General features: G+C 36.9%; 1 protein-coding gene across 2 annotated transcripts in view; it reads left to right on the top strand.

Annotated features, from left to right (window-relative positions):
- Window positions 1–4,896: 4,896 nt before the first annotated feature.
- LOC128663521 (histone-arginine methyltransferase CARM1) overlaps window positions 4,897–22,927 on the top strand; it is a gene marked incomplete at its 3' end in the record, with an annotated part of 67,964 nt that continues 49,933 nt past the window's right edge. For both annotated transcript variants that reach the window (XM_053717889.1, XM_053717888.1), the window contains 1 exon segment: window positions 4,897–5,044. In XM_053717889.1, coding sequence (XP_053573864.1) covers window positions 4,912–5,044 — 133 coding nt within the window.

Here is a 22,927-nt window from a genome sequence, read left to right as displayed (position 1 = left end):
AGCTTATGCGCATGCGTGTAAGTAAACATCGCGTCATCATCATCATGCTCGTCCCCGTAACGCGCATTCGTTGTTTGCTCGCAAAATTACTGCATACAAAGTTACGGCCGTTAATTACGCGCATGCGCTATTGAGCTGACCGTACGCATGCGCATTTCAAACAGAACAAGGGTGCACGAGCGTAGTCTCGTTGTAAGAAACAAAGCGACGTCATCAAGTCAGAATAAGGAAGTCCTGTATGGGCGGAGATAAACGCAATAACGGAGCAACATTATAAATACATTTTTTGGGCAAAGGGTTAGTTATTTATACATATAAAGTAAGCGAATTTAATGTTTTTAAGATAATCTTCAACATGATGTATTTTGAATCCCAAAAATTGACCTTCACTTTAAACACTTGAAAGTGATGCAGTATAGCTGTAAAAAGCTGACTAGAAAATATCTCCTGAACATCTCTATGTAAAAAAGAAAGATATTTTACCTCAAACATTTCTCAGTAGCCACCTCCCATTGTAAAGGATTTCTAAGCAGCATATTAGTATGTCTGTCCTGGGACAGCTTAGGGGATGAGCCTTGTGCACTCATATTATTTTCCCATTGTAAAGGATTTCTAAGCAGCATATTAGTATGTCTGTCCTGGGACAGCTTAGGGGATGAGCCTCGTGCACTCTCATATTATTTCCCTATTCAGCTTACTATGAAATCTCATGAGAGTTAAGTCAAATCTCATGAGATCACTGTAAAAGAGATCATGACCTCAGCACTGCTGATGCTGATTGGCTGCTGTTCATTTCTTCATTTTTTTAATTTTTTTACCTGCAGCTGGGAGCAGCTGAGTATAGCTTTTTACACAGAACTTACTCTGCTGAGCTGAGGAGATTGTGAGGTAAAATATCTTCCTTTTTTACATAGAGATGCTTAGGTGATATTTTCTTGTCAGCTTTTTACAGTTATACTGCATCAGTTTCAAGTGATCATTACACCTTTTTTATGAAAAATGTAATAAGTTCTAAATGTCACTAGAGTTTTTAAATAATGAAATGAAATATTTAGATAGGTGAGCTCTTAATATGTAATATAATTTGTTTTAAGAATATTAAAGGTGAAGTATTCTTAGTATGTTTTAATAGGTGGCTTCGTAGATAGGGAATTGATAAATTTCGGGTATTAATTTGTATAGTGTTCATTATTTATTTAATAAATCATTTTAGTATATATTTATGTATTTAATATCAAGGTCCATTTGAGAATTTTATGGTGGAAAATTGTTATAAATTAGTTATGAGATGAATTTTACAGCAATTTTATTTCTAAAGTTTTTTAAAACCTTTTAGATTTGTATTCTGTGAGTAATAGTATATATATATTTAAATTAAGCAAGAATCCCAATGACTAAGGATGTGGTTTGGCAAATAGCGGCAAAGAAGAAAAACATGAGGATCCCACAAAATAAGGCTTTGGGAGAGGAAGTTACAATTTCCCCAACCTGCACCGGATGAGTGAGAACAGTATCTTGAGAAAGCCCCGGTCTAAGTGGGGTGAAAAGCGTAGAAGGACTGAGCACTTGGTCAAACCTGCACGATTCTAACATTTGTATCAAACGGAGGATAAAGCTTTGAGCCCGAGAAAGCTCTGCGTACAGAGTACTAAGTGCAGAGTGAATGGTTGGAGGGCTGCTGGAAAGGAGATTACTTGCGCAAGTATAACAGGATTTCCATACATCTACATTGCACGGCTGATGGTAACCGGTGACATCAGGCGCTAAGCTAGCAGCGTGAAGATTCCCGGTGAGTGTGAAGCTGTATTTGCAGAGACCTGCGGGTGAGAGCAGCAGGCAGAAAATTGAGCCAATACTTCAAGGCGGTAAGAGTGCCTTTGGGGACTGTGATTTCTAAAAAGTTTAAAGTGGCACATACACGGTGCAGAGTTTGTTCTGGTAAATTATAAATAAGCACATCTGAGGCTTTTAAGGATATCTATCCCTGGTCTCCGTTTGCTCTAAGGCTTGTGGATTCGATAAAGAATTATATTCTGACTTTTTGAAAAAAGAATCTTTTGAATATAAAAAGACTCTGAACAAATATAAACCCATTATCAGAGAAACTGATTACTTGTCGTTGCCAAACACTAACTCCTTGAGTCATTTATAGTCATCATTGGGACTTTCCACTTATGTATTGTACTTATCGAATGTAGATCACTAACAACTGTGATGAGCGTATCGCTACATTGTTTTAAGCCTATTATTACAATTGAAACAAACCAGGCAGGCTTTTTGTCTAGCCAATTTTATTGAAAGTTTTTATGAATGAGAGTATGATTGCGATTGTAGATTGATCTTATTGACTAAAATATTTTATGTGTATTATTTTAAAGCATTTGAATAAAATTAATTATTGACCTTATGGTGAATAGATTATATTATTTCAATTATAGAATTATAATTATACCCTTTCCGATTAAATACAAAGGATTGTAGAAATATATATATATATATATATATATATATATATATATATATTGAGCAGTACCCGCTCATTAGGATTATTAACCCTTTAAGGACACAGCTTTCAGTTTGCTCAATTGTTTTATATTCTACTGTCTAGGAAGGAGGCAGTTACCGTAGAAAGGCTAGGTGGGTGCAGCCTAGCGCCTCACACACAATAATTTTTAAAGATAATTCCTAGTGTACAATAAAAAAGAAAAACAATTGAATTTACTTCTATTATCAAATCCAATTTGTAATCTTTGTATCCTTTATTGAAAAACAGGTAGGTAGACTAAGCGTGTATAAAAGGTTGCCTTTTAACTAGCTATTATTTATTAAATAATTATATTTCAACAAACATACGAGAAGCTTCAGCATAAGAGGACCTTTATTTCAATATGTATTCCTTATTATCTATATTGATCTAAACCTTAAAAGGATGCCTTGTTTGTAAAATATCGGCAGGGTGAAAGCTAAGTGTGTATGTGTCTGGACTCCCGAGCACTTTATGGCAGCCATTTTGCAAGAATGCTTTCAAAGACATAATGCAGAAGGGCAAGCATGACTATTGGCTAAGAGGTGGAAACATCACCTCATTAGAAACACTGTGCCGTGATTGGCTGGAGGTGCTTAGGTTAGCACTGCAGCTGTGGCAAAATTAAAGGGCCATAATACCCAAATGTTTAAACACTTGAAAGTGATGCAGTATAGCTGTAAAAAGCTGACTAGAAAATATCACCTGAACATCTCTATGTAAAAAAGAAAGATATTTTACCTCAAAAGTTTCTCAGTAGACACATCCCATTGTAAAGGACTTCTAAGCAACAAATCAGTATGTCTGTCCCGGGACAGCGGAAGGAGCCAACTTTCGTGCACACTCATCTTATTTCCCTATTCAGTGTAAGGAAGTTTACAATGAAATCTCATGAGAGTTAAGTGAAATCTCATGAGATCACAGTAAAAGAGTTCATGACCTCAGCACTGTTGATGCTGATTTGCAGCTGCTCATTTCATCATTTATTTATTTTTTTACCTGCAGCTGGGCAGTAACTGAAGTATAACTTTTTACACAGAACTTACTCTGCTGAGCTGAGGAGAATGTGAGGTAAAAATCTTCCTTTTTTACATAGAGATGCTCAGGTGATATTTTCCTGTCAGCTTTTTACAGTTATACTGCATTAGTTTCAAGAGATTTAGCATATGAGTATTATGTTCCTTTAAGGAACCTATTCATAATTTCGTTTACTGATGAATTAAAGAGACACGGAACCCAAATTGTTTCTTTTGTGATTCAAATAGAGCATGCAATTGTAAGCAACTTTCTAATTTACTCCTATTATCAAATTTTCTTCATTCTCTTGGTATCTTTATTTGAAAAGCAAGAATGTAAGTTTAGATGCCGGCCCATTTTTGGTGAACAACCTGGCTTGTTCTTGCTGATTGGTGGATAAATTCACCCACCGATAAACAAGGGTTGTCCAGCGTTTCTGAACCAAAAAATAGCTTAAATGCCTTCTTTTTCAAATAAAGATAGCAAGTGAATGAAGAAAATTGATAAAAGGAGTAAATTATAAAGTTGCTTAAAATTGCATGCTCTATCTGAATCACGAAAGAAAAAAATTGTGTTGTGTCCCTTTAAGGTCACCTTTATTTTGTAATGGCAAATTCTAGTGTTTTTTTACATTGTGCAATCACTACTGCCATCTAGAGACTCAAAGCACTTTTGCTAAATTGCCATATTCTCCAGACATGCTACCTACCTAGGTATTCTCTTCAACAAAGAATACCATGAGAATTAAGTAAATTTAATAACAGAAGTAAACTGCTTCTTTTTTTTTATTTGTATCTATCTAAATCATGAAAGAAACATGTTTGCTTTAACAGCACTGAGACAAATGTAATGCCCAGTATTTTTGTGTAGGTAATAATCTAGAGTAATTGCTATCAGTATTATTGACAAGACCTATAATAACAATAATAATAATAATAGTAATATGACGATAAATCAAATTACAAAAATTAACTAATGCTGAATTTTTGGATTTATAGAAATGTGCCATCCTATACAGGCACTAAATCAACTCTCCTTTTCCAGGTCTTTGTAATTTTAAAAAGACTACAATATTTTAATTCAAATAGTTATATTGGAAGAGCAAAGCGTTTAGGTTTCATATTTTCTTCCCAGGGATTTCCCTGCTGTCTGTTTTTGTGTTTGTAATATATATTTTTGGCAAATTTATTTCGTGCATCTATAGAACCAAGAAGGTCCTAGCAGTGAATTCCTGTACCCTGTACCGCCAGTAGATGTCCCTAAAGAACGCGGTACCTCCTCCTTACCGTTTGATGTCGCTGTTCTATGCTTAGCTCTCCACCTCTCTCCCATAAGTCCTCGCGCGGCTGGCTGGCCCCGCCTCTGTAAAGATGGCAGCGGTGTCGGTGTTTCCCGGCGTGCGGCTCCTTAGTATTGGGGACGCGAACGGGGAGATCCAGAGACACGCGGAGCAGCGGGAGCTAAGGCTAGAGACCCGGGGAGGGGAGATAGCACTGTATAACGGTGAGAAGGAGACCTATAGACTGTGTTTGAGACTACATACTGCGGCGCACAGCTTTGTGTGATGAGGACACTGTGTGTTCAACGGAGATGTAATTAATGAGATGCGTGTCTGTGATTGTCTATTGAGTCTGGAATACAGTTACTGGCTCTATGTGCTTGAGATATATATATAGATATAAGTATACTGTACCTACGGTGAGGTAGCGTTGTAATAGGGCAGTGGATTTATAGCGAGACACTAGATAACACGGCGACTCGGATGAGAAAGCGGTGCATGAGTATAACTGAGCAAGAACAAAAAGGCATTGTCTAATAGTGTGTGTGTATATATATATATATATATATATATATATATATATATATATATTACGGGGAGACGATGTAAGTTCGGCCGTGGCACTAAAACAGTACTGAGAAAAGCTGCTGTAGTAAGTGCATTTTGTAAACCCAAGGACCTTACATTGAGTTATGGTTATACTGGTGATTAATATAGTTTTTGTTGTATATTCACTGATGCTAGAAGGAAAGCCCTCTATATAGAGAGACAAAGGACTATACAAAAGAAACTGCATTGTTAACAAGATTGTCATTGCATTACTGTATCTGGGAAGAGAACAAGCTTCATGTAATTGTGTTGGGGGAGATCATCGTATGAGTCATTTGAGGTTGGAAGAATACATTTGTGTGTTTAAAAGGGAAAAAGCCTTTCCAATAGGGAAGTCATCAGATTTCTGTGTGTTTTTATCATTGTTGTTGTTTTTTTTAGGGTAGAGGTTATCTACCAGGATGGCTGTATACAACGGAGTGTCACAGAGAATGAAATGGGCAGTCAAGTCCAAATGTTATGTTTAAAAAGATGGTTATATTAATATACTTATTACCTCTGTGATTACCTTGTATCTAATCCTCTTGACAGCCCCCTGCCCTGATCAAATGGCTATTTATTACCTATTGACTTGCATTTTAGCCAATTAATGCAGTGTCATCCACAACCCACAGGAGTGATCAGAATTTTATCTATATGGCCCACATGAATTACCAGTCTCTTGTGGAAAACTATTCAAATAGCATGTGATAACTCTGTACTGGTTTAGAAATATACATTTTTTTTATTGAGGATAAAAGAATTACAATACAGGATAACCACTTACATAGGCCCTTAACCTGTAAGGGCCAATTATCAGAACATACAATACTACAGTATTATGAGGCATAAAAGAAAATAAACCGTTCCATAACTGGTACTATAAAAAGACAAAATACCAGAGGCAATTCAAGTATTGTAAAGGTACCTATGTGGTCAGTAGAAACATAAAACTGACCTCAAATTTTTGCGTTAACATATAGGGCACCTTTTGACCTCTTGTATCTATATTTGCACATATATATCTACACATTACAAGGGAGGGAGCTATCAATAACTTCTATAATACAACACATATATATATATAGAATTTAGGGACTAAACATGGGATCTGTGTCCCTTAGCATAGCAATTAACTAATATGGAGGGAACCCATAAGTGTGTAATACTAAAGGCGGCTAATGACTTATATTTTTATGTATGAAGGATGATTATAACTTCCACGGACATTCGAGTCAGCCAGAACTTGCTATTCAAGCTATCATAAACAGTATCCTTATTCTTGCCATAACTGTGCATATAAACTGTTAAAAAATAAGAACTATAAGTGCCAGATAAGATCATAAACATAACACTTAAAGGGACATTAAATCCATTTTTTTTCTTTCATGATTCAGATAGAGTATACAATTTTTAAACAACATTCCATTTTACTTCTATTATCTAATTTGCTTCATTCTTTATATTTTCTTTGTTTAAGAAAAAGCAAAACACATGGGTGAGCCAATCACATGAGGCAAATATAGGCAGCTCCCAATCAGAAGCCACTAAGCCTATCTAGATATGCTTTTCAGGAAACAATATCAAGAGAATGCAGCAAATTAGATAATAGTAGTAATTTAGAAAGTTGTTTAAAATGGTATTCTCTATCTGAATCATGAAAGAAAAAAATTGGGTTTAATGTCCCTTTAACTATTTAACTCATATGCAACATTATATTAAATATATTATTTGAGCAACTAATAAAGGAGTAAAGTATAAAAATTTCCGTGGAACAAATTTCTATAAACTTCAATTTAGCCCACAGGAAGCTATTTTAGGAATCTTATGTGATAATGAGCATATAATTCTGCAATGTTAAAGGGAAAAAAAATTACATTTTAGAACATACTCTAGGTTAGATAACTAGAGAGAGAACATCTGTGAGCTTCAATTTGTCCCCCTATTAAGAAATGTAAGGATCTTATATAAGTAGACATGGAGTGCTACAAGTAAAAACATTATGCCATATATACTGCAAGTCTACTATTCTATAAAAAAAAAAACCCAAAACATTCTTCATGAAGAGAAACCTCAGTGTAAACTTAAACAGTCATATTAAGAATATAATGAACCATTATGATAATGATGAAGCCAGTAGCGACTCAAATTATAAGTTCAGTCTAAGTCTTTAGCATCATAGCCAACAAATATTAACAAAGTCGTTAGACGATCATGTCCCTCTCTTTACCAGTCACTGAATGGTTCATCCTATGCCAGATCGCCAAGATAAGGGGATAGCAGATATTAGAAAACGGCTAGCACAAAATGAAGACTCTATCTTCTCCAGTTCAACAAACTGAGTCCGTTATTTCCTGTGATATCCAGGAGACCAAGGTAGACTGTATCAGTGCCTTGAGGGGGATCTGACCATCTGAACCTGTATGGGTCGTGTAAACCACATCAATCTCAAACTCATCCAAGTAGCCCATGGATCCCAATAGGTGAGCACCGCGCCGAGTGCGCCTTCCCGGCGCACGGCCCACCTCCATGTTCAACTCAAGCGGACCGGTTTTAGAAAAAGACCATCGCTCCAGGTCTGTATCTACAGCCAGCACAATTAAGCCTCTGTATCCAGATGAGACCTCCTCAGTTGTTGCAGTCAGCTGGGAAACTTGATGCATAGCCTTTTCCATCAAGAACGCCGGATTCACTGAAAGCAGTAGTGAGGCCTCACAAGGTTGCTTATTAGGCAAAATAAAATCCAAATGCGGTTGCATCTCGGCACTCCCAACCTGTATTGTCTCAAATATCGGTTCACTGCAGATCTCCTCTGATTTACTATTTTGCCAAACTATCGGTCAAGACCGAGTGCCAAAAGCTTCTGAGAGGGTTGAAAGCAGACTCTGTGCAAATCTCTGTATATGAGTAGTCCCTCTATTGGCGCTTCACAGCTTATCGTCGCCGCCATGTTAAACTTCCAATACTAGATCCAATAAATTTTCTAGTCTCCTCAGCCGCCACAGTTTTCCAATGCTGTTATCCTCAAGAGTTCCTAAAAAAATATGAAGATGTAACATATAGTAAATGTAATTAATTGCTATGTAACCCGGATTACCGGGGGGGTTAGGTAGAGGTCGGCCTTAGGGAAGGCCGCAGCTGCATTCCTCTCCGTTTCAGTATCATATAGCTGAGGTTGAGGTTAATATTTATATCAATCTGTTCAGGATATACCAGCAATGCTCCTTAGCCATAAATTAACTGTCAATGTTATATTTAGTGAGTGATATGCAGCCACTATACCAACTCATCTGCTCAGACTCTAAGATAAGCGGCCATCTTGGTCGCCACCCAGAAGCGTCCCCAGTAATATACATTTTTAATATAACAATGTTGTTAGTGCAAATCTGGGGAATGGGTAGTAAAGGCGTTATCTATCTTTTTAAACAATAACAATTTTGGTGTAGACTGTCCCTTTAATGGTTATGTTGAAAAAAAATGCCAAATAGATTATACTATCTTCAAGTTAACATCTTAATGTTATGATATATTGTGTAATACTGTTTCCATATACTCTAAGGTTCATAATACTTATTATTCATACACTGTACTTTCCTTGGATTGTTAGGCCTAAAATAAATAAATAAAATCGGAGGTTATAAAAATATAAACAGTAGTGTGCCACAGGCAAAATAAAGATACAGTATCAGTTTTTTTTGAGAGATGGCTCCAAAATTAGAAACCACACATTGATTACTATATATGCTAGGATGGCATGGAACAGAAGAGGTTAACATATCAATCTACCAAGAGCTATTTGAATTGGTCAATTCGTATACAGAGGTTTACTGCGTGCCTTCTTTCACTGAATGATATGGAAAATTCTAATCAACTTATATAACCAAATACAACTGGCGTATGGGTGAAGAACCCCATACTTTAGAAGGGCAAGAATTTGATCCCCCCCCCCCCCCCTCCCAACAAAAGTAGGAGTTTGAGGAAACCTTTAAAGAATCCAAAATAAAACCGCTCTGAGATCCTATGTGATATGTCCATTAAACATCCTGTAATGTTGAACGGTCTGGTACTCCCTACTTCTTCGTTTTGAGGGTTTATCATTTGGGAATAGTCTAGTGGTTCATTACCCCATTTGTAACCCAGGAGCTAGGAAAGAGAGGAGAAAACTAAATGTATATGTTAGGAGCAGAATGAAAATGTCCACAGCTCTCCAATGCTAGAAAATTTCTTTATTAGGACAAAATAGCGACGTTTCCCCTCTAGTAAGTACATACTCTTCACTATGGATGTAAAAAGCTTATATACATGTATAAAACATGAAACAGGTATTTCTATTGTCATGAAAAATTTATTGAATAACAATATATGTACTAGAAAACAGGGTAAATTCATTGAAGAACTATTAAGATTAATTTTGTTTTGGAACTATTTTCTATTTGAAGATGAATGGTATGTACAGTGGAGAGGAACAGCCATGGGATCCAATGTGGCCCCATCATACGCCAATCTTTTCATGAATGAGATAGAGGAGAAAATCATTTATGAGAATACCATCTTTAAAGAATATGGCTCCATCTGGTGGAGATTCATAGATGATGCCTTTGGCGTGTGGTGGGGTGACATTGGATCCCTGGAAAAATTTGTAAGAGAGGTAAATTCATCTGTTCAAGGTTTAGAATTGACTATCACTTATAGTGAAGAAAGTATTACGTTCTTAGATACTAAGGTCATAAAAGCTGCCAATATATTAGAGTTTGATTTGTATACTAAAAACACTGATAAAAACACCTTACTTAGATTTGACAGCTTCCATCCAAGACCTTTGGTAGAATCTCTACCCAAGAGCCAGCTTCTTCGCGTAAAAAGAATAGTAAGCAACACACAGAAATGTAATCAACGTATAGATGAAATGGCACATAAGTTTATTGAAAGAGGCTATCCGGCTAGGTTAATTGAAGAAAAGAAATATGAGGTATTAAAGCCACAAAATAAGAATAACACCACTAAACAAAAAGAGAACAGGATGGTCTTTGTTTCTCAGTACAGTCACTATAGTAAAGAAATTACTAAAAGCATCAGAAAACATTGGCATATACTTAGTGACTGTAATGACAAAATACCTATCTTCAAAAATCCCCCCCTAATGGCCCACAGACGTGTAAAAAATTTGAGAGACCACTTGGTAAAATCTGATGTGGGTCCAAGCAGAGGGAGTATCCAAACCCATATAGGTAGTAAAAACTATGGTACATACCCATGCTTAAATTGCATGAGCTGTAGCTCTATAATTAAAGGCAAATTTTTTCATCATCCCCATAATGGTACAAGATATGACATCAGAGGTTTCTATACGTGTGACACTACACACGTTGTATACTTGATTAAGTGTCCATGTTCTCTGGTTTACTTGGGAGAGACCACCCGTAAGGTAAAAGATAGGATGAGCCAACATCGCTCTAATATACGCTGTAAAAACAAAGAGGCCCCAGTATCTAGTCATTTCATAGAAAAAGGCCACAATATCAGTCAAATGAGATGGCAAGTGATTGATCAGATAAAACCCCAGAGAAGTGGCCAAGATAGGGAAACTTTATTAAAGCAGAAAGAATCATGGTGGATTCATAAACTAGAAACATTGGCCCCTAGAGGCCTAAATAGAGAATTAGATCTGTCAGTTTACCTTTAAGTATGCTACAGCATGTTCCAATAAAGGTTACACTTTATGGGTTACAATATAGTTACATTATCAGCAATATTAAACCAGACATACTCTTATCCAATATAATTTAATAAAATAATTTTCATAAGATAAATTAAGAATTAAACTTTTATCTCAGTCTATATTGGATCAGTACATAATAGAAATCCATTATTGCTATAAACCTGCTTGCTTACATCTCATGAATTAATCTTTTTCATTAGGATAAGGGTACTATCCAAATGGTTCAACATTAACCATGAGATTTTCTTTAAAAGATACAAACTTGTCTTGTTAAATCAGTATATCATTCGATTTCTATAAGCATGTGTATATAATTGTGTATAAATGCTTTTTTAATGTAATACATAAGAACACCAGCAGGTGTCACTATTTTTAACAGGTGTGGGCCCTGTGGCGCCAAACCAACAGGTATATAAGGTGTGATAAGTTTGTAATAGCCTATGCATGATTAAGAGGCATTAGCCTCGAAACGTCGCTATTTTGTCCTAATAAAGAAATTTTCTAGCATTGGAGAGCTGTGGACATTTTCATTCTGCTATACACATTTTGGTGAAGTGGCAGTTCACCTGTCTTCACGAGCACTCCTGTCCTCTAGTGCTGTTCCACATTGAACTGTTTCAGCAATATATGTTAGGAGCGAGAGGAAAAATTGTAGCTACCCTCTCACTGTATTTAAAGGGACATGAAATCCAATTTTTTTTTTTTTATATTCAGATAGAGCATACACTTTTTAAACTTTCCAATTTACTTCTATTATGATTTATTCTTTGTTGATGAGATACCGTATCATGCACATACCTGGAGCACTACATGACAAGAAATTGTGCTGCCATCTAGTGCACTTGCTAATGTATTTCATTGTTGACAAACCGCTGCCATTTAGTGCTGCAGACACGTGCACACTCCAAGTTACTTTCCTGCTTTTCAAAAAAAGGATATCAAGAAAATGAACATTTGATGATAGTAGTACTTTGGAAAGTTGTTTTAAAATTGTAATGTTCCTTTATTTCCCTTTAATGCTCTGCTTCATAAGTAGCTGATAGATGGCATCACACTTGACTGACTACACTTGTTAGAAATAGTTCACTTGGGTCATAGTGACCGGCATTATCTGTATGTGGCACAAATTACGCACATGCGTTTCAGAACTTGAAAAGCTGATCTACAAGCCGGCTGCTGTAATTTACCCTAATCTGCTTCCTTGTTACCACTAAAGCTTCTTGTGAAAAGGTATTCAAAGCGTGGCTGACTTCTGGAGTTCTGTAGCCAGTACACCTCCATGATGTGTAGGGAGTGCATAACAGGGCTTAAAGCGACAGGAAACTCTAACATTTTCTTTCATGATTTGGATAGAACATACAATTTTAAACGACTTTCAAATTTACTTCAATTATCAAATTTACTTCACTATCTTGTTATCCTTTGCTGAAGGAACATCATTGCACTGCTGGCAGCTAGCTGATCACATCGAGTTAACCAATCACAAGAGACAAATGTGTGCAGGCACCAATCGGCAGCTAGCTCCCACTAGAGTAGGATATGTGCATATTCTTTTTCAACAAGGGGATACAAAGGGAACGATGCACATTTTGAAATAGAAGTGAATTTAATAGTGTCTTAAAATAACATGCGCTATCTAAATCATCCAAGTTTAATTTTGACTTTCTTATCCCTTTAATAAAGTCGGGGAGATTTCTTATCCTGGCTCCTAACATTTTGTATTTTTTTTATGCATATCTGTATAAAATCTTTGTGTTTTCAGAGAGGGAATCTTGCTACAATTGAACAACTTTTAAATTTACTTCTATTATTTAATCTGTTTTGGTATTTGTGGAAAAGCATACCTAGGTAGACTCAGAAGCAACAATGCACTACTGGAAGATAGTTGCACATATATGCCTCTTGTCATTGGCTCACCCAATGTGTTTTGCTAGCTTCCTGTAGTGCATTGTTGCTCCTTCAGCAAAGGATACTTAGAGAATAAACTAAATAGGGAAGTTTTTTTGTTTTATTAATTGATATCTGAATCATGAAAGAAACATTTTGTGTTTCTTGTCCTTTTAAAGTGAATGTATAGTTAATAAAAGTGCCTAACGTCAATTTAAAGATTGCCCAAAATAAGGTTAAAGGGACATGAAACCTAAATATTTTTTTCATTATTAAGATAGAACATGCGATTTTAAACAACTTTCCAGTTTACTTCTATTAATTGTTTTGTTCTTTTGTTGAAGGAGCAGCAATGTACTACTGGTTTCTAACTGAACACACAGGGGAGCCAATGACAATCGGGATATATATATATATATATTATTTATATATATATATATATATATATATATATATATATATATATATATATATATATATATATATGCGCTAGAACCTAGGTTATTCACTGCTGCTGAGCTTACCTAGATAAACCTCCCAGCAAAGGATAACAAGAGAAGGAAGCACATTAAATAGCAGTAAATTGGAAAGTTTTGTTTAATTGTATTCTCTAACTGAATCACAAAAGCTAATTTTTGATTATCAGTCATCAAATCTGATACAAACGCTTATTTATGATTTATAGTACTGTATAATAAATGTATTACCCGGTGAGGTAGCTCAGTTGGTAAATGCCTTGACTACAAAAAAGCCTGTTTTAAAGATCTAAGGTCACAGGTTCAAATCCCAGCAGGGCCGACTCAGCCCTTCATCCTTCCGAGGTCGATAAAATGAGTACCATTAAAGTGAAGGTAAACTTTAATGAATGAAAGTCTGTTTTTTAAAAACACTATTAAAAACAGGGGCACTTTCATTCATCAAAGTTTAAAAAGTAGCCGGTTCGATTAAAAACTTAGCTTTTTTTTCTTTTCGCAGCTTTCCCCTCCTGGAAATTCTCTCTTCACACGTCAGCAATGACTAATCCGGCTTCCTCCAATCATGGCTTTCCCCCAGGGTGGTTATTGCCTGAGGCCATGCTGTGATTGGAGGAAGCCGGATTAGTTATTGCTGATGTGTGAAGAGGATTTCCAGGAGGGGGAAGCTGCTCTGGCTGTGAAAAAAACAAAGGTAAGTTTTTAATCAAAACGGCTGATTTTGTAAACTTTGATTAATGAAAGTGCCCCTGTTTTTAATAGTATTTTTAAAAAACAGACTTTCATTCATCAAAGTTTACCTTCACTTTAAATTGGGCAATAACAACTATTACAATTCAGCTGCCGATTTTGGTTAATTCCGAGAGCGAGCGCTGAAAAAGCGCTTTGAGTCCCACTGGGAGAAAGGCACTATATAAATGCTAGATATTATGATTATAGCATTTCCCATTCAACGCTGCCACCCCTTGACGTTCAGCCCCCTTACCAAATACGCCCACTGTATAATAAGCGCATTATAATTGGCGCATGCAGCAATTAAACTTTCTTATATTCAGTGCATATGCACGATCATGGGTCGCGCATGCTCTATTTCACTCAATGTAATTTATCTCAGAAATGAACCGTGAGCAGAGAGTAGCGCACGCTCATATTAATTTATTCCTACGTGGTGGGACCGCTCTATATGTCACACATTGAAAAATCTGGAAGTATCACTTGGGAGAAGTTGGAGAAGAAATTGTTTACTTTTTAAAAGTTCTATAAAACACAGGTAGATTTTTTTAATACAAAAAAACTTAGCGACTGTGTATATGGAGACACAATATAAGCGTAGCAATGCTCAAGAATTGTTAACTTTACATTCACTTTAAGCTATAACAATAATGAACCAAACTAAGCACTAGTATTTAAATTTATATAGGTTATGGGGCTGACTAACGCTGAGAAATTGGTTCTAAAGCTATACAAAAACTGGTGTACATCTGATTACAAAGAGCTTTCTTTAGTAATTTTTTTGATAGGCCAGGAACTAAACTTGCTATGGCTCAAATTTTATTTCAGGCTCTGATGTGATTGTGCATACGCATGTACGTACACACACGGAAAACAAGTTTACCAATCGGGCGGTGTGTTTAGATCTGAAGGATATGGGTAAAAGAAGCCAGCCTCAGCGCCTTCATTGTGGTTTAGCAATGTCATGAAATAGAACATAGAATTTGGCAATAGAGGGGATAATCCCTTGATCAGATGATCATTAAAGGGACAGTAAACCTTAAAAATAATGTTATATAATTCTGCACATAGTGCAGAATTATATAACATTATATTAGCCAAACATTTCTAAAACCTAATCCCTATTAATTTAAAAAAAAAAGCGCTGTTTCACCGACCTGCTCTCTGCTGAGCGGGTCTGTTATATTTACTCAGCGCATCGGGCCAGCTGTATAGTCACAGCCCGGCCCGACCGCGCCATAAGACTAAGTGCTCCTGTCACAGAGAACGGGTCTGTGAAACGGCGCTTTTTTTTTTTTTTTAAATTAATAGGGAATATTTGGTTTTAGAAATGTTTGGCTAATATATTCTATAATTCTGCACTATGTGCAGAATTGTATAACCTTATTTTTAAAGTTTACTGACACTTTAAGAAAGCAGTGCCTGTTGGAAACATTATCCATAGTGCCAAGGCATATGTGTATATATTGATGAATATTTTAGTAGACAGTGTTTAATATTGAAACTGTTGTATGAGCTATAGCATGACATCAAATATAATAAGTCAACAGAGTGATTGTTTAGCATACTGCCACTCAGACCCACGGTATGTGTAAGTGTATATAGATATATTGATAAGGCTATACCTTTACTAAGTGCATAAACACATCTAAGAACCAGGGAGCTAGATTTATTAAACTTTTTTTTTTTTTTTTATGATCCTTTACTTTAATTTTGTTTTCAATATGGCTTCCTAAAGGTCAATTTTCTTGGCTTTTATTTTTATTTTGTCCACTTCTGCATGTTCAATTCAGAGAAGTGAGACCATGACATCCTGTTCTGCTCAGTCTTTACAGTTCCCCTTTGCCTTAAACTATATACCAAAGTAGTAATAGAATAATCGTCTTTGGATAGGTTGCAAATATTTGCTTGTAAATTCGGACCTACTGTACACACATGACTTAACCTGCTTGTAAAAGTAGAGGAAATTATTGCTTTTGGGAAGATATGACTAGATTTGCTGAATAGTGCATGTATACACTAAATTGCTGTTTGTTTAACCCCTTAGTGACCAGAGCACTTTTCCATTTGTTGACCGTTTGGGACCAAGGCTATTTTTAATTTTCTGTGGTGTTTGTGTTTAGCTGTAATTTTCCTCTTACTCATTTACTGTACCCACACATATTATATACTGTTTTTCTCGCCATTAAATGGACTTTCTAAAGATACCATTATTTTCATCATATCTTATAATTTACTATTAAAAAAATTATAAAATATGAGGAAAAAAATGGAAAAAAAACATTTTTTTCAAGCTTTGACCCCCAAAATCTGTTGCACATCTACAACCACCAAAAAACACTCATGCTAAATAGTTTATAAATTTTGTCCTGAGTTTAGAAATACCCAATGTTTACATGTTCTTTGCTTTTTTTGCAAGTTATAGGGCACTAAATAAAAGTAGCACTTTGCTATTTCCAAACCACTTTTTTTCAAAATTAGCGCTAGTTACATTGGGACACTGATATCTGTCAGGAATCCCTGAATATCCTTTAACATGTGTATATATATATATATATTTTTAGAAGACATCCCAAAGTATTGATCTAGGCCCATTTTGGTATATTTCATGCCACCATTTCACCGCCACATGCGATCAAATAAAAAAAATTGTTCACTTTTTCACACATTTTTTCACAAACTTTAGGATTCTCACTGAAATTATTTACAAACAGCTTGTGCAATTATTGCACAAATGATTTTAAATGCTTCTCTGGGATCCCCTTTGTTCAGAAATAGCAGACATATATGCCTTTTACGTTGCTTTTTGGTAATTAGAAGGCCGCTAAATGCCACTGCGCACCACACGTGTATTATGCGCAGCAGTGAAGGGGTTAATTAGGGAGCATGTAGGGAGCTTGTAGGGTTAATTTTAGCTTTAGTGTAGTAAACAACCCCAAGTATTGATCTAGGCCCATTTTGGTATATTTCATGCCACCATTTCACCGCCAAATGCGATCAAATTAAAAAAAACTTTAAATATTTCACAATTTTAGGTTTCTCACTGAAATTATTTACAAACAGCTTGTGCAATTATGGCACAAATTGTTGTAAATGCTTCTCTGGGATCCCCTTTGTTCAGAAATAGCAGACATATATATGGCTTTGGCGTTGCTTTTTGGTAGTTAGGTCGCTAAATGCCGCTGCGCATCACACGAATATTATGTCTAGCAGTGAATGGGGTTAATTAGGTAGCTTGTAGGGAGCTTGCAGGGTTAATTTTAGCTTTAGTGTAGAGATCAGCCTCCCACCTGACACATCCCACCCCCTGATCCCTCCCAAACAGCTCCCTTCCCTCCCCCACAATTGTCCCCGCCATCTTAAGTACTGGCAGAAAGTCTGCCAGTACTAAAATAAATGTTTTTTTGGGGGGTTTTAGGTTTTTTTTTTTAAAAAAAAATGAAGAATAATTCTTCTGCTGTGTAGGACCCCCCCCCCCCCTCTGCCTTTATTGTGCGTCATATTGGGTACTGGCAGTAATTTCTGTAGTGTAGCTGCCCCCCCCTCAACATCCAACCCCCCACCCTCTCCCAGATGCCTTCATTTTAAAATCCCACCCTCCCCAGTCCTCTCTCCCACCCTCCAGATCTACAGCATATTGATTCTGTTTTCATAGATCTGACGTGCACGGCTCTCGTGCACGCGCACTCTCCCGCACAAGATCCATCCCCCCTGCTCCCACCCACGATAACGGACATCGATAGCCGATGCAGAGAGGGCCACAGTGGCTCTCTCTGCATCGGATGGCTAAAAACAGTTATTGCAGGATGCCTCAATATTGAGGCATCACTGCAATAACATGAAAGCAGCTGGAAGCTATCAGGATCGCTTCCACTGCTTTCAAAGACCAACAACGTATGGGGTACGTCCTTGGTCGTTAACTGCATTTTTTTGCAGGACGTACCCCATACGTCGTTGGTCGTTAAGGGGTTAAAGGGACAGTCTACACAAAAATTGTTTAAAAAGATAATCTTTTTATTACCCATTCCCCAGCTTTGCACAACCAACATAGTTATATGGACATACTTTATAATCTTTAAACCTCTAAATATCTGTGTTTTAGTCCCTAATCACATGCTTTTGTATTTGCATTTCACAACAGGGGAGTGCTAGTTCATGTGAGCCATATAGATAAGATTGTGCTGAAGTCCGTGGGTTCTAACACAGCACTAATTGGCTTAAAGGGACAGTCAACCCCCAAAATAATATAACTTGTGTAGATAATGTATCTAACGATTTGTACAGCAAACTAGCCCAATTTTGATGTCCATATACTTTGCAAGTAAAAAGACTTACTATTTCTTATTCGGCCGTTGGAAATGGCCGCCTGGCGTCATCCAACTTCCACCGAAAGGAACATTTCAATCCTGCGAGCTACCTTTTTTTGCACATACGCAATGTTTAGTTATGGTGTACAATGTTAGGAACAGAATAAGGAGCAGTAAGCCTGTTCTTACATTTAATGTGTGGGGGTAAGGACAGACTATGTTATTATTAAAAGGGCAATCACATTAAAGCAATGAATATTTGTCATCCCAGCATACTTTAAAAATGATCCGGAAAAGTGCACACAAGGAGGAGACGAAAGAGTTAACTTTTACTCTGGGAAATTCACTTTCTGGGCATCTGTTTCTGCTTTTTCTTTCAATCTGTTGTAAAAACACTTAACAATCAGCCTGAAGCTAACAAAGTAAAAGGGATTCAAACGGAGAAGGAAGGAAAATCAGCGCATGAAAATGAGCTTGTGATGCACAGATCCAAATTATTCAGGCACAGACGATCTATATTAAATATCTCTACAGCGCAATCTTCTACAACTCAATGGGGTCTAAGCCAGTCTGAAAGAAAAGATCATAAAGAAAAGATCTGATAAGTTTTGTTTTGAAAATCATCCAATGGATTAGAATTACTTTACATTTGAAAATAGCGTATTGCACTGTCAGCCCATTTGATGATCTTTTCTTTCAAAAAAATTGAAAGAAAAAGCAGAAGCAGATGCCCAGTGTAAAAGTGAAAATCCCAGTGTAAAAGTTAACTTTCATCTCCTTGTGTGCACTTTTCCGGATCATTTTTAAAGTATGCTGGGATGACAAATATTCATTGCTTTAATGTGATTGCCCTTTTAATAAAAGCATAGTCTGTCCTTACACCCACACATCAAATGTAAGCACAGGCTTACTGCTCCTTATTCTGTTCACATTGTACACAATAACTGCAGGTTGCGCATGCTCAAAAAACGGGAACTCGCAGGGTCGAAAAGTTCCATTCAGTGGAAGCTGGATGACGCCAGGAAGGAGGGGTCAGGAGGCCATTTTAACCCCTTAATGACCACAGCACTTTTTCATTTTCTGTCCGTTTGGGACCAAGGCTATTTTTACATTTTTGCGGTCTTTGTGTTTAGCTGTAATTTCCCTCTTACTCATTTACTGTACCCACACATATACCGTTTTTCTCGCCATTAAATGGACTTTCAAAATATACCGTTATTTTCATCATATCTTATAATTTACTATAAAAAATATTATAAAATATGAGGAAAAAATGGAAAAAAACACACTTTTTCTAACTTTGACCCCCAAAATCTGTTACACATCTACAACCACCAAAAAACACCCATGCTAAATAGTTTCTAAATTTTGTCCTGAGTTTAGAAATACCCAATGTTTACATGTGCTTTGCTTTTTTTGCAAGTTATAGGGAAATAAATACAAGTAGCACTTTGCCATTTCCAAACCACTTTTTTTCAAAATTAGCGCTAGTTACATTGGGACACTAATATCTTTCAGGAATCTCTGAATATCCATTGACAAGTATATATTTTTTTTTAGAAGACATCCCAAAGTATTGATCTAGGCCCATTTTGGTATATTTCATGCCACCATTTCACCGCCGAATGCGATCAAATAAAAATTTTTTTTTACTTTTTCACAAATTTTTTCACAAACTTTAGGTCTCACTGAAATTATTTACAAACAACTCATGAAATTATGGAATAAATGGTTGTAAATGCTTCTCTGGGATCCCCTTTGTTCATAAATAGCAGACATATATGGCTTTGGCTTTGCTTTTTGGTAATTAGAAGGCTGCTAAATGCCACTGCGCACCACACGTGTATTATGCCCAGCAGTGAATGGGTTAATTAGGGAGCATGTAGGGAGCTTCTAGGGTTAATTTTAGCTGTAGTGTAGTAGACAACCCCAAGTATTGATCTAGGCCCATTTTGGTATATTTCATGCCACCATTTCACCGCCAAAAGCAATCAAATAAAAAAAAATTGTTCACTTTTTCAAACTTTAGGTTTTTCACTAAAATTATTTACAAACAGCTTGTGCAATTATGGCACAAATGGTTTTAAATGCTTCTCTGGGATCCCCTTTGTTCAGAAATAGCAGACATATATGGCTTTGGCGTTGTTTTTTGGTAATTATAAGGCCGCTAAATGCTGCTGCGCATCACATGTGTATTATGGCCAGCAGTGAAGGGGTTAATTAGGTAGTTTGTAGGGAGCTTGCAGGGTTAATTTTAGCTTTAGTGTAGAGATCAGACTCCCACCTGACACATCCCACCCCCTGATCCCTCCCAAACAGCACTCTTCCCTCCCCCACCCCACAATTGTCCCCGCCATCTTAAGTACTGGCAGAAAGTCTGCCAGTACTAAAATAAAAGGTATTTAAAAAAAAAAAAAAATTTTTTTTTTTAGCATATTTACATATGCTGCTATGTAGGGTCCCCCCTTAGCCCCCAACCTCCCTGATCCCCCCCAAAATAGCTCCCTAACCCTCCCCCTCTGCCTTATTGGGGCCATCTTGGGTACTGGCAGCTGTCTGCCAGTACCCAGTTTTCAAATAAAAATGTTTTTTTTTATTTTTTATTATTTGTTTCTGTAGTGTAGCTTCCCCCCCACAGTCCAATACCCCACCAGCCAAACCGATCACCAAAATAAATATATTAACCCCTTTGATCCCCACTTCTAACAAAAAACTTTCTGTAGCGTAGTGGTTCCCACCCGCTCCCTCCCCGTGCACGCGCCCGCCCGGCCTCCCCGTGCACGCGTCCGTGCGCGTCCCCCCGGTCGTCCCTGCCACCGATCCCGCCCCCCTCCGCATCACAAAGTTCATCGATGGCCGCCACCCACCTCCCACACCGGCTCCCACCCACCAACGAACGTAGCCGTTAATGTCCGGTGCAGAGAGGGCCACAGAGTGGCTCTCTCTGCACCGGATGGCTAAAAATGGATCGCTTCCAGCTGCTTTCCACACCGAGGATGTGCAGGGTACGTCCTCAGGCGTTAACTGCCTTTTTTTTGAGGACGTACCCTGCACGTCCTCGGTCATTAAGGGGTTAAACTATCAAAGTATATTGACATCAAAATTGGGCTACAGTTTGCTGTACAAATTAAGTATGTTATTTACATAAATTATTATCTTTTGGGTTGACTATCCCTTTAAAATGTATTATCAATTGACTTGCATTTAAAGTTGTGATCAGGGGGCCGTCAGGGGATGCTTAGAAATAAGATAATCAGAGATAAAGTGTATTAATATAACCATGCTTTCTGTGCAAAACTGGGGAATGGGTAATGAAGGGATTATCTATCTTTTTAAACAATATTTTTTAAGTTGACTGTCCCTTTAAGCTGTATCCTGCTGGATATCCTCTCTGCTTGTTGACATTTGTGACCAAATAAAATGCTGCATAAAATTTTCTCAGTAGTTTTAAGCATGTGTAGCTACTAGCTACTTTTATACAGCTTAGCCTCTTGAGTGTATAGGAATATATTAGTGTGCTTTTTTTCTACCTATACTTACACACAGTAAGACTTAGGTCTTGAGAATGTGTGTAGGAGCGGTGGGGGCAAGTTAAATCCTATTGTAATCTAACTTACTAAGGGAGTATGCAGGAATCTGTAAGGTTTTGTTCACCATACAAACATGTTAATTTCACTTGTTTTACATAGAGTTATGTGTTTGCATTCAGCATAATTCCTTATTTTATAGCTCACCTTAATATCTTATTTCTTTGCCCTCCTTTTTAAAGTAGCTAGTGCTACTTTTTTTAACAAAAGGGATAGAGAAATGTTCATAGGTGCATTTCAGTTTTAAATAAAAGCATTTTTGTAATAGGCTTCTAGTAACCATTACTGCTTTTCAGCGGCATACACACATATCCTGTGACTACCTGTGTTCAAGAATTTAAAGTGAATGTCAATTTTCATGTGAAAGTGCCCGTTTAAAAAAAAAAAAAAAAAAAAAAAAGGGAATTTCATTCATGAAAATTGACATTGCACCGTATTTTAAAATACTTACCTTGTTCTTCTGAGACGCCAGATTGCCGTTCTGAAACGATACCCTGCCTGCTTCCTACTAGTTTGCTTACCCAGCAATGACGAAACCGGCTTCCTCCAATTACGGCATTGCCTCAGGCAATGATTACCCCGGGGGGGGGGAGCCGTGATTGGAGGATGTCGGAATCGTCATTGCTGATGTATGAAGAGGCTTGCGACGGGCTGTTGAAGCACTGGAGCGGCTTCAAGAAGAAAAGTATAGTTAAAAAAAACGGCTGAAATGTCAATTTTCATGAATTAAAGTGCCCCTGTTTTTAATATTTTTTTTTTTTAAAAAACGGGCACTTTCACATGAAAATTTACCTTCACTTTAAGATCAGGGAGC

The sequence above is a fragment of the Bombina bombina genome, chromosome 6 (assembly GCF_027579735.1).
Source record: "Bombina bombina isolate aBomBom1 chromosome 6, aBomBom1.pri, whole genome shotgun sequence".
In the NCBI taxonomy this organism is placed as follows: domain Eukaryota; kingdom Metazoa; phylum Chordata; class Amphibia; order Anura; family Bombinatoridae; genus Bombina; species Bombina bombina.
The sequence above is the reverse complement of the archived record's forward strand: the minus strand, read 5'-3'. Positions and strand labels throughout refer to the sequence as shown.